Below are 13,702 nucleotides of genomic sequence, written 5' to 3'. Positions count from 1 at the left end.
TAAATAGATTTTTTTTTTTTTAAAGATCTAGGTCATATAATGGGTCTCCCCTCTTCTGCCTGATTCTTCTCAGCTTTCAAACTAGAAGAGATGTTGGCATTTTTACTTCCTCCTAACAGCACTCCCAAACCATCCAGGTTGACAATGTGCCTGGCTAAAAGTCTATAGTCTCCAACCTTTACAGCTAAGTGTGACCACACCATTAATTTGGGACACTGGCGTATTAGTAGAAGTATAGAGAAAGATTTCTAGGACCATGCTTCAGATTAAGCTTTGGCTTGCATTTCCCTTCCTGGAGGGGTTGAGGGGAGAGCTAATACTCAAATAGCTACTCTGCCCTCTAACTGTGAAGCTACCACATTGGTGCTGTTCTAGCATCAACCTGCCTGGCTTCAAACTTCATCCCAATGCTCCCTAGCTAACAACGTTGAGCAAACCACTTAGTTGCTCTATATTTTTCCCCATTACTAAAATGGAGATAATTATCCACTGCATAGGTTTAAAAAAATGCTTCAAATAATTTCAGGGTCCAAGAATATGGGTCTACAGGTAAAAGTGCTTGCCACCTAAGCTTGACAACCTGAATTTAATTCCTGTCATCCACAGTAGAAGGAGAAAAATACCAAAAGTATCCCCGACCTCCAAACATATGCCATGGCATATGTGTGCCACATTACATATATATGTAATACATACATACACATACCATGATAATAAACTTAATTTAAAGAACAATGTCAGAAAGTAACAGGAGCCGGAGAAGTGGCTTTGGTTCTCAGCACCCACATGCAGTGTCTCACACTTGCCTGTAACTCCAGCTCCAGGGGAGCTGATGCCCTCTGTAGTCTTCTAGGGGTACCTGCACACATGTGATATACACACATACACATACTTTTTTAATTAAAAGAAAGCAACAATGTTCTACTATAATTGCCAAGTATTTGTATCAGTCCTAGTCTAGCTACCTTTGGGCATATTTTGTAGGAAAAACCTAAACAAAGCTTTTTTGAGAATATATATGAAGGGGTCTGTTTTGCATGTAGTATTGATAAGTATAATACACACACACACACACACACACACACACACACACACACACACACATATATATATTATGGCTGCTTTAGGTACTAGACCCTCAACCATCACTAGTTTATCTCCTTCTCGTGCTCTGAATTAATAATCCCTTTCTGTATCTTTCTCATAAACATACATAGTTTTTTTTTTTTAATTATTTTGACAACCGTGGCCATGGCTCTTCCCTCTAACATCTATGTCATAGCTCCTTGATTCTTTTCTGTGTGTCACAGAGGTAACAAGACCCACCTCCTGACACAAAATGGTACTGAGAAAGATGTCTTGAAAGATTAGCAGATGTGATTCCCCTGCAAACAGCAGCGCGGCTCTGAGCCCAGGCTTTGCTCCTTCATTTATTGAAATATAATAGACCTACAGTAAACTGCAAAACCTTAAGTCAATAGCTCTGTGACAAACCTTCTTTTAAGTCCTCTGGGTTCCAAAAGAGAAAAGGAAAAGGAAAAAAAAAAGCAGAGAAACAAAATGAGCCTTAAGTTGTTGCCAAGGATTACTCTTTCCCTACTGCTTATTTTTAAATTCTTTAGAAGCATTGGGCTGGGCTCGGCTGGGCTGGGCTGGGGGTTCAACTCAGGGGGTAGAGTGTTTTCCAGTGTGTACTGGGCATGAGTTTCACCCCTCACATCACACATACACAAATAAAACCTAACAAGCAACATTAGTCAAATAAAGACCACCACTCTCTACCTGTAGTCATCTGTTCTAGATGCCTTACATATTTATTTTCTCGCCTGCTTTTTGTTTTTGTTTTTTGTTTGTTTGTTTGTTTGTTGTTGCTGTTTTGTGTGTGTGTGTGTGTGTGTGTGTGTGTGTGTGTGTGTGTACACCAAAAAATTAAGCTACAGGGTCATGTTATATAACCCCTAAACACTATAGCATATATCTCCAAGAAAACGATGATCCTACTTATACATAAAAATATTATCAGACCCACGGAATTTACCTAATTATATTCAGATTTCAAAACTGTGTCATTGAATTCCTCCCTATTCCCACCTCATCCTAGACTCAGTCACGAGTCTCACTTGTCTCTGCAGACTGTTAATCTAGGACGATTCCCTTGACCTTGCATGATGGGGCATCATTAAGAACTCTAAGTATATTGTTGTATGGAATGTCTCATGGTCTGGAGGCAGGGGTAATTATTATGGAAAGGATTAAAACCAGCACTTGAGAGGCAAAAGCAGGAGGATCCTGAGTTTCAAGGAGTTGAAGGACAGCCTGGATTATTCAAGCCCCTATCACAAAAAAGCAAAAAGATTTAAAATAATAATAATAATAATAATAATAATAATAATAGATTCATCACCCTCTCTTGACAGTGGAATTAAGGAACATACTGGTTCTTTCCCCTTTCTTTCTTCTTTTCTTCCTGTCTGTCTGTCTGTCTTTACAAGATCTCTTCATATCTATGTAGTTCAGACTGGACTTTAATGATCCCCCGCCCCAGTGTTGTGAATGCCAAGATATGTGCCACCACACCCTGCTCTAGCCTTTGTTTTAATGATGGAAAATATCTTGCATTTTTCTACATTACTTTAATAGATTGCTTTTTAATCTTCCCATTTGGACGGAGAACCACAAACATTTCAGAACAAAGGAGCCGTCACAGCTGATTTTCTGATAGAGAATAGAACCTTCCAAAGCTGTCTGTTCCTTTGATCATTTTTTTCTCCTAAGCTTTTGTTTCATACTCAAATACATTCTGAATAGATGCAATTAACCTTAACAATATGTATAACCTTACGGCACTCTACTGACTTTGAAGTGAGTCACCTTACTGTGTAATTGAGCTAAGTTTCATTTTGCTCTCATTTCTGCAACACTTCTGCTGATTATTATAGGTATTATGTGTTTTCAGGCTTTCATCATCCTGTTGATTTATTGTTTCACTGTTGCAGCTGTCAAAGGCTTTTTGAAAAATGTCCATTCATTTTTGATGATACCATATTTGAACAAAAATGATTGCTCCCCAAGACTTGGCAGATCACAAACGCATACCACATCGAGGAGCAGGGTCTAGCACAAAGACAGTTGGAAATTCATTCTAACAGGAGCATAATTTCTACCCTCCTCCATAAACAGGAAGGTAAATTTGATCTAATCGAACCAAAATGTCTTTTCTTTCCATCCATTCTAACAAACTCCTCTGCATAAAGCTGTACTTTTCAAACTGTAAGTGGTAGACCACTTATGCTTTATGAAATCATGCAATGAATTTACCTTTTAATATACAAGAATAGAAAATGGGGATTGGAGAGGTTACTTAGTGGGTAAAAGCAGTGGCTCTGCCATCCTGAGGTCCTTAGTTCAAATCCCCAACACAGACATAAAAAGCTAGACATGGGCCGGACGTTGGTGGCACACGCCTTTAATCCCAGCACTCGGGAGGCAGAGGCAGGCGGATCTCTGTGAGTTTGAGGCCAGCCTGGTCTACAAAAGCTAGTTCCAGGAAAGGCGCAAAGCTACACAGAGAAACCCTGTCTCAAAAAACCAAAAAACCAAAAAACAAAAACAAAACAAAACAAAACAAAACAAAACAAAAAAAAAAACACCAAAAACAAAAAAACAAAACAAAACAAAAGCTAGACGTGGTTGCTCTGCAGGCCTGCAATCCCAACCTTGAGGAGAGAGACTAGGCAGATCCGGAGAGCATATTGGCTAGCTTGCCTAGGCAAAAATGTGAACTTCTGGTTCCATGAGAGACCCTGTCTCAAGGCAGTAAGACAGAATGATGGAGAAACACACCCAACATCCTCTGCTCTGGATTCCCCATGTATGTGCATGCATGTGCAAACTCACATGTATGTTCCATGCATACAAAAGAATAGAAAATGTCAATGTAACACAGGTAGTGAGAATTGCTTTGTGAAATTTCTTTTCGGTTGTATATATCTTCATATATGTTGATATATGTCCTAGGTCACAATATCAAACGAATTGTTCACTGTAGGCTTTGGTCAAATGTCACTATGTAGTTCAGATTGCTTAGGGACAATGACAACAGCCTGCTCCAGCAGGAGGCAACCAAGCTGTGTATCATTTGTAGAAGGCCGCAGAGAAAAGGAGACACACACACACACACACACACACACACACACACACACACACACACGGCACTTCAAACTACTTTTCTAAATTGTTTAGAAAATAACTTAGAAAGAGTGATAGGATTTCAGGGCACATTTTTCAAAAATATGACACCTTGGCATTTGAGAAAATAAAAACAGGAAAGTCTGCTTTTCCTCACCCCTTGGAGCAGGATCATGAAGGACTTCTCTAACGTGTAGAGTTGGTAGGTCGTAAGGCCCACAATTCAAAGCTCTCTTTGGAAGAATCTGTACAAGCAAGCCTCCTTTGTTTCTTCACTTTATTATAGGATTATTAGTTGCTAACCCTTTCTGGCTACAAACTGTTTACCCTCCATCAAGCCTAAGCATAAAAATAGGTGTTATGGTTATATAGAAAATGTCCCTTACAGGGGCATGCTCTGGACACTTGGTGCTCATCTTGTGGCAGTATTTTGTTTTTAATATTTTATTTTATATTTTTTATTTTATGTGTGTGTGTGTGTGTGTGTGTGTGTGTGTGTGTGTGTTGCCTACATATAAGTATGTGTACCATATGCATGTCTGATGCCCTTGGAGGTCAGAAGAGGATGTGGGATCCCCTGGAACTGTAGTAACTGATGGTTATGAGCACCATGTAGACACTGGGAACCGAAGCCAGGTCCTCTCCAAGAGCAATAGGTGCTCTAAACTGCTAAGCCATCTCCCCACTCCCTTGTGACACTATTTTATAATGTGTAAAGTCTTTAAGAGATGGGGCCTAACTGGTAGCAATAGGGCTCTTGTGGCAAATCTTTGAAAGTTATGCCCACTTCTGTTATGATTGCAGGCTGTATTTCTTTTGTCCTGTCTGTGGTCACATGGTACACAACCTCTACCATATACTCCACCTACCGTGAAATTGCCCCACCATGAACTGTACCCTTCGAAATGGTGAGCCAAAGTCAATCTTAGATCCCTTAAGTTGCTTTGGTCAAGCATTTTGTCACAGTAATGAGAAAATTTATCAATGCATAAGATTTCTCTGTATCTTTATGTCATCATTTCTGAAAGCTCTGATGTCACGTACAATTTACCAAATAAATTTGTATTTTCTCTTGTTAATCTGACTTTGCTATAGATGTCTCAGCCATGAACCAAGGGATAGGTGATTGAAGAAATTGTTTCTCCCTAAGAAGCTGCAAATACACACCACATTTCTACTTCTGTATTTATACTCTCGCTGACCCACTGAATGTTTTTGATGTGGACATAAAACAATAAGGCAACAGGTAACTTTGATATCACTTCCTCTCCCAGCTCCTGAGCAGTTTCTTCTTCAATAGAAAAGAACTCTTGAGTTCTAGCTACTGATTAGGAAACGCAATGGAAATTTGGGAAACTCATTTAATCCTCCAAGACGTACTTTCCTTATCTGTTGGGTAGCAAGGTGTTTATTTTGAAGATAAAATTCAATAATGTTGATTGCACTCTGTACAAGATCTAATGAATGGTTTAGCATTTGAGATATTTTCAAGTACTTTTTTAACCATTGGTTTTGCTTGTCTGGTGATGATGGCTTGAACCTAGGGCTTCATGTATACTAGATAAGTAATGAACAACCCAACTGATTGTTATTTTTGGTGCATGTCTATTTTGTTTTTGCAAGGATACTTGGCTTATTTGAGGCTATAACTAATTTACATCATGTAACAACAGTATTGTAATGCTCCAACACATTTATCATTCCAAGAGTAACCTAAGGAAGCAGACCTCTGCTAATTAGCTTGCTATTAGAATCTGGTAGTAGTTGAGGTACCTACCCAGCTCATTGAACTGCATCATTATCATTAAAAGTTAAATACTATCTGTTACATTACAAACTTTCTAAGTGCTTATGGGCCTTGTCTGGGAGTTGAGTTAAATAATCCCCTAATGAATAGCCATCTATATTGAGCCATCAGGAAGACTGCTCATTAAGACAACTGCTGAGCTTTTCCCATGTACTATTATTTCATAACACTGAGAGAAGCTTCTACACTATCCAGTTCTCCATCTCCAGGAAGAATAAGCCTGATGCTTTCATGCCATTTAGCATCTACTGGCAAAAACTCATTTTTCTTTAATCACATGGAGACAGGAAATTGAAATCTGGAGCACTGTAGTGAGAAGGAAATAGTAAATTGGTTTTTATAGGCTCTAATAACTACCAATGTGTTGCTTGAAAGTGGGGTAGTAGAGCATATCTGTAATCTACCTGAGGAAGCTGAGGCAAAATGACCACATGTTTAAAGTCAGTGTGGGCTACATAGTGAGTTCAGGGTATTCTTGGCTACCTAGAAATATTCTCTCTCAAAAAGCCAAACAAACAAACAAACAAGCAAAAAAGGCAAACAAACCAGTATCTCAGGTTTTCCCTGTCACTGTAATAAAATACCCTGACAAAAGCAATTCAAGAAAGAAAGTGTTGTAGTTACTTTTCTATTGTCATGACAAAACATGATCAAGGCAACATATAAAAGAAAGCATTCAATGTGGGGGTCCCAGTTCTAGAGGGTAGTAGAGTCCATGACCATCATGGCAGGGAACATGGCAGCAGGCAGGCAGGCATGGCACTGAAGCAGTAGCTCAAAGCTACTTCATGTTGAGACAACAGCCATGAGGCAAAGAGAGAGGCTAACTGGAACGGCATAGAGTTTTCACACCCCAAAGCCCACCCATTGTGACACACCTCCTCCAATGAGGCCACACCTCCTAATCCTTCCCAAACAGTTCCACCAAGAATTCAAACATGAGTCTATGGGGGCCGTTTTCATCCAAACTACCAAAGGTTTATTTTGGCTTATGGTTCAAGGGCATAGTCCATCACAACAGGGAAATTAGAGCAGCAGAAAGTTAAAACACCTGATAACACTGTATTCACAGTCAAGAAGATGGAAGTAATGGATACTGGTACCCAGCTACTTTCCTCCTTTTTATGCAATCCTACACTCAAGGCCAGAGTATGATACTACCCTCCTTTAGGGTGTGTCTTCCTCCCTCAATTAACCTAATCAAAGCAATCCCTCATGAGGCTAATCTAATCTAAATAATTCTTCCCAGGTGTAATGCAGGCTTGTCTCCTAGGTAATTCCAAATCCTGCCAAGCTGACAATCAAATCATCACAACCTACAACATAAACATCGACACACATACAACTTCTCATTCTCCTCTAGGTCTCAGTTTAATATCATGTCTTAGGAAAGAATTTCCTGCCCTCACATCTAGCTCAGGTACTGGCTTTCTTTGGTAATACACACAAAGATTTACTTGTGTAGTTTTTGCAGAAGTATTTGTCCCATCAACTAGATTTTTCTTTATAAAAAAAAAAAACACTCCTTAAGAAGTGTGCTAAGTAGACAATTGTTCCAACACTTTAAATTGTCCCGAGCAAGGGCTCCTCTGTTACTGTAAGGCTGTTAGCATATGTAATGCACTGTTGGAAGGAAGAACTTCCTAAGTATTTGCTATTATTGCTGTTCAGTCTTTAAGTCTCTATAGCACTCCATATATAGTAGACCATAAGTGTGTTATAGTAAACTGAAGTTGTGTCTAAATTATATTAAAGTTAACTACTGTATAATAAAGTTCTATACTGCTGTTCCATTTTCAGAATGTCTTTTTTCTTTTTTTTTTTTTCAAACAGTATCGGCCATTTACCACTAACACAGGCAAGAGCCTATGGTCCACCATTGAGTATAATCAGGCAGGAAACCTGTACCTTTAATATCCATATAGATGTAAGTGGAATTAGCTTAGAAGCAAGCAAAGCAGTGAAAGAGAGAATAAAGGATTGCTTTAGATTACAAGTTTACATAAGCTTCTTGTTTCTCTTTAGATCTGCGTGAATAGTTTATAATAGTTGGGGACAAGGTACATATCACTAGGTAAAAAATAACTATAAAAGCCAATATGAAATAGTAAACACTTGCAATAGCTGAAATTCAAATGCAGTAAAAATAAATAAATAAATAAATAAATAAATAAATAAATAAAAGTTAGCCTATCTGGTATTCTGCCACAGTTCAGCAATCATTGATTTTTAAAGAACGGCATAGATCTTTTATTTTTCCCTATTGTCTTAGTTATTTTTCTATTGCTGTAATAAAGATCATGACCAAAAGTAACTAGGAGAGGAAGGGTTTATTTTGATTACGCCTCCTTGTCACAGTCTATCATCAAAGGCTATCAGGGCAGGAACTCAAGGAAGGAACTTGGAGTCAGGAACTGAAGCAGAGGCCATGGAGGAATTTTGCTTACTGGCTTGCTCCTCATGGCTTGCTCAGTCTGTTTTCTTATAGCATCCAGAACCACCATCCCAGGAGGGATGCTTTTCACGGTGAGCTGAGATCTCTTACATCAGTCTCCAATCAAAAAATTGTACCATTGGCCTACCCTCTTCCCAAATGACTGTTTTCTGTCAAGTTGACAATAAACTCGCAGCACAATTGACATCCTGTCAACTTGATATGCAAACACATCACTATTAAACCCAAACCTTTCTTGTTGTCCCCAAGAAGTCACTAATATCAATATCACAATACAGAACATAGTCCAAACTTTAAAAGCCCACAAGCATTACAAATTCAAGCACTTTAGACTTTAACATGTCCAGTCTCTCTAAAACATCTACAGTCTCTCCAAAATACCAAAGCCTCTCTAAAGTTCTGGTCTTTCTGAAACTCAAACATCTCTTTAAAACTGCCAAATCTCTAAAAAATTCTAAAGTCTGTTAGATGTGGACTCTTGTAAAATTAAAAATAATATACACAATTTCTTACTCTAAGAAGGAAGAATCAAAGCAAGTCATAATCAAATCAAAGCAAACCCAAAGTTCAAAGGTATTAAAAGTTCAGGATTTGGCTGGGCAATGGTGACGCATGCCTTTAATCCCAGCACTCAGGAGGTAGAGGCAGGTGGATCTCTGTGAGTTTGAGGCCAGCTTGGTGTACAGAGTGAGTTCCAGGACAGCCAGAGCTACACAGAGAAAGCCTATCTCGGGGGTGGGGGGGGAGTTCAGTATTTGGCTTCTGGGACTCCACTTCCAACCCTCCAGGCTCCAAAGGGTCTGGCAGCTAACTCTACTTCTTGGGCCTACCCTCTGCAGCAGACCTAGCTTGTCTTCTAGGCTAAGGCTGGCTCCATTCTTCAGCTGCTATCCTTGGCTTCTCCTTATGGTACTGTCTTCTCCAAAATGCTCAGGACCCACTGAAACTGGGCAGCACCATGACCAATAGCCTCTCCTGGCCTCTCTTCAGGGACTCTACCCCTGCCACCCGGTGCCAAGCCTCAACCTCTCTCCATGACAACTTCTTGCCTTCAAAGTACAACCTGAATGAATGACTTACACATTACCAGCTCTGGCTGCCAGCACAAGGTACAGCAGATGATGACTCTGCTGAGATGCTTTCCAGAGGATTTTGCTTCAATGATGCTGGTCTCTTCTTAATCAAAGATAATCCTCAGGCCCTACGGTCCAGTATTGATTGTCCCAGCAAAGCAGAGATTTCAGTGTAGTAGTTCATAATTCAAAATTTCAAATGGCCCTGATGGAGTCTTTAAGGGACTTGCAAACATTCCTCTGACACTTCAAAGCCCGGCCTCCTTCGTCTGATTTGCTCTCTGCATTATCTTCTAAGTTCCCACAACAACTCAGCTCAGTTCAACAGTTCAGAACTCATTAAGGTCTGAACACCCAATTCCTTTTCTATTCCAAAATCCCAAAATTCTTCCACAATCCTCCCCAAAACACATGGTCAGGTCTGCCACTATCCCATGACCTGGTACCAATTTCTCTTAGTTTTCTATGGCTGTGATTAAAACACCATAACCAAATCAACTTAGGAGGAAAGGGTTTATTTTAGGTTACAACACTCAGGTCACACTCCATCGCCAAAAGAAGTCAGGGCAAGAGCTCAAGGCAGGAACCTGGAAGCAGGAGCTGATGCAAAACCATAAAAAGTGCTGCATATTAGCTTGTTCTCATGGCTTGCTTGGTCGGCTTTCTTCTAGCACTCAGGACCACCAGCCCAGGAATGGCACCACCCACAGTGAGGTAGGCCTGCCCATATTAATCTTTAATCAAGAGGATAATGCATCACAGGCTTGCCATGGGCCAATCTGGTGGAAGCCCCTTCTCAACTGAGGTTCCCTCTTCTAAAAGGACTCCAGCTTGTGTCAAGTTGGCACAAAACTACCAGCCCACTAGTGCATTTTGTTTATTTAGTAAGAAGGAATTTAAATGAATATGGTTTTTCAAGTCATAAACAATCTAAGGGTGATAGCATCATCATCAATAAATGCTTGTTAAATGAAGTCATGGCCATCAGCTTCCAACATTGACTGAATACTGGCTTAAAGGCTGCTATTATTTCACTTTTATTAATGAAAAAAAAAAAAACTCAGACATGCAAAAGCTAAGCATGTTATTCAGAGAGTAAGCAACCATAGAATCAGAAGTTGAACCCATCTACTAGACATCAGAGCCGATACTTGTAATCCCCACATTGGACTCGGTTTCCAGATGAATTTTCCAAAATGAAGTTAAATTTACCTTTACCATACAAATAAACTATTATGGCACTTAACATCCTCCTTTCTCTCTCTCTCTCTCTCTCTCTCTCTCTCTCTCTCTCTCCCTCTCTCTTTCTCCCTCCCTCTCTCTCTCTTCAAACTAAGTAAGACCTTCCTAATTCTTTGTTGTTGTTTTTACAGAGATGCCATTTATCACTCAATCATTCCCCTTGGCTTACCTATTCCATTAAGGAAACAAGTGAGAAAGTGAACATAGTATATGATGAAGATACAAGATGAACCAGAGCGTTCCAAACAAGACCTGAGATGTTAACTGCTTACAGTGGAATGCATTCTCTAATACTCTGCTGACTACCAGCGATGCACATTTAGTCTGTGAGAAGTAATTGAATTCTTTCAGGAATTTCCTCTAATTATCTAACAGAAAACTGCCCCTTTCTGAGCGATTCGGTTCAGCAAGATGCTAGAGTAATTACCATCAAGTCAGAAAACAGAAAGATGTAACTGATTAGTGCTTATGAGATGACAGGAGCATACAAATAAGTGCTTATATCCAAATAGCTGCTTTCTAATAAAAGGCTTGGAAATGGATTTTTATCATTAACCACTCATAAGCATTGAGACCAGCTTATAGATATGTGACTTGGGGGGTCAATGAACTTCTAATGTGGCAAGATGCCAGTTAATCTGAGAGAAAGTCCACCATCTCTAATTGATTCCCAGCCCATCTGCCCCGGCTGAGGGTAACTCGACCCTGAGCAGTATTATAACCCTGGTTCTTCCAGAAGCTGGGGGGATGAGAGAACTCTACTGTTTGTTGGTCATAAGGTTATAGTTATAGTTATAACTGTTCCTTAGCAACCAGCATTTGTCTTTCCTGCAACAAAGAAGTCGTTGCAAAGGGGGAAAACTAAAAATAAAACAGTTTGGACAGTTCTAATTCACAGAGGCAGCACTTCAAACCACAGTGCTGAGTGAAAGAAAAAACAGAAAAGAAAAGACCCATTCCACCTGGTGCAAAGAGAGGGTTGCTGACACTCTCCATACCACACTTTCAGGATGTCACCAGTAGTCCTTAAACCAGAGGTCAAGAATAAATGCCTCCTCTCTGTTCCTGCTTAGAATGCCTTCAGCCTTGAGAGGCTGAGGTCCTCACTCCCAGCTGTATTCCACTGATCCCAAGAGCTATCTGTCTGGAGTCTGGCAGTGATGTAAACTTGCTTCTGAGGCTACCTAGACCCTCTGTATCACATTCCTTCTTGCCTTTACTATGGTGTGATGGCCCCATTTAGGCTCCTGCTCTCTCTCTCTCTCTCTCTCTCTCTCTCTCTCTCTCTCTCTCTCTCTCCCTCTCTCCCTCTCTCCCTCTCTCCCTCTCTCCCTCTCTCCCTCTCCCCCCCCTTTCCAATAAAGAAAAACTTACTTTCATAATGATTAAGAAGCCCAGAACACACCCATCTTTTAATCCAGGAGCCAGTCACAAGAATCAGTGGAGTAGAGGCCAGAATATACCCTAAAGATCTGCCAACTGGCAGATTCAAGGCATAATAAAGTAATTCATAGGTAATTTTATTGAGGTAAATGACACTTAACTCTTTCAAGATCCCTGTTATTGGGCCTCTATGGTTTCACCCTCCAAAGACCTGGAAGTTGTCTGGTGCCTGATTATGTTTGAGACCAAGACTTCCTGCATCCGAGGCAGCTTGCTGAATACTTACCTCCCCTGGTCAGCGCGCCCCTGCCTCTCCATCATAGGGTCCTTGGGAGCCGGCCTCTCCAAACTCTGTCTCCGACTTTGCTGCTGGTGCAGCTCCTTGTGCTGCCCATCCCCAGCGTGGTCCCGAGAGATGGAGGAAGTGCCCAAGCCTGGGCCCACCACCCTACTGCGGGTGTACATGGTCCACAGTCCTCCCGCTGGGTCCGAGCCTCGGCCTCTGGCCTCTGCGGGGAAGGATCCTGGTGAGGGTTCCCAGGAGGCTGGGCTCGAGGAAAGGGTTCTGAAGAGCAAGCACAGCGGTTTTAACAGCTGAGTTTCGATTTCTTTCTAACCACCCTCAGGGCCAGCAGAGAACTTCCTCATTGCTTCTCTACCCAGGGGCCCTCTGACTTTATGACAGGTTAACAGCCTGGCAGGAGCCTGCCAGGCTGTTAAGGGTGGTTAACTGAGCTGGGTCAGCCAGGGACAGGTGAGTGGGCTTAAAGCCTGAGAGCACCAAGGGTCATTAAGATAAGCTTCTGAGCGGTTGCAGAAGGACCAGAGTCCTGAAAATACTTTTGGAACTGCTTAAACAGGGTCCCTAATCTGAGGTCACTGCTGGAGGCTCGAGCCTGGGAACATATTACCTTGAGTCCCCATAGGTTAGGACAATAACTAAAACCAATGAGACCAAAAACAAAAAACAAAACAACAACAACAACAACAAAAAAAAAAGTTTAATTGCCATTTATTAGTGGTGACTGCTGCTTGGCTGTTAGGGAAAAGGAAAGTGAAATCAGAAGAAAGCAAACACAGCAAGCTGAGGACTAAGGAGAGCTAGCTTGTTAGCCTTGCTAAGTAATTGACTAAACATCTAAGAAATTATGGATTAAATGCCTGCCCTAAGCACAGCTTCCAGTGATCCGACTCTGTTGAATGCTTTTTATATTTTTTAACACATTTGTAAGACTAATTTTGTAGGTCTTGGGATACATTCTGGCATTATTTGTTTGTTTGTTTAATGCTCCAGATAATTCTGATGTGATTGTGTGGCTGGGTTCATCCCCAGCCACAGTGCTGGCCACACAAAGATGTGTGACGCTCTTCCTGTATCCTGGGAAGCAGGCGAACAAACACTAATGCTGTCACTGGACAACTGAAATGATAGGAAGATGTGTAAGGTCCATGGACCCAAGAGCCAGGAGCTCGCCCTCTAGTTCAGAAAAGGGGCCATTTGAGACTAAGCCACAAAAGGTGTGGGAGGTCACCAGGGGTGGGAGAGACATTATG

The 13,702-nt window shown here is 41.0% G+C and overlaps 1 protein-coding gene across 1 annotated transcript in view; it reads right to left on the bottom strand.

Moving 5' to 3' along the window:
• Epsti1 (epithelial stromal interaction 1) overlaps positions 1–12,719 on the bottom strand; it is a 105,297-nt gene extending 92,578 nt beyond the window's left edge. Inside the window, exon 1 of the mRNA XM_036199508.1 lies at positions 12,435–12,719. Coding sequence (XP_036055401.1) covers positions 12,435–12,613 — 179 coding nt within the window. The 5' untranslated portion in view covers positions 12,614–12,719. The remainder of the gene's footprint in view (positions 1–12,434) is intronic.
• Between the last annotated feature and the right edge of the window lie 983 nt (positions 12,720–13,702).

This window comes from Onychomys torridus, chromosome 9 (assembly GCF_903995425.1).
Source record: "Onychomys torridus chromosome 9, mOncTor1.1, whole genome shotgun sequence".
Taxonomy (NCBI): domain Eukaryota; kingdom Metazoa; phylum Chordata; class Mammalia; order Rodentia; family Cricetidae; genus Onychomys; species Onychomys torridus.
The sequence above is the reverse complement of the archived record's forward strand: the minus strand, read 5'-3'. Positions and strand labels throughout refer to the sequence as shown.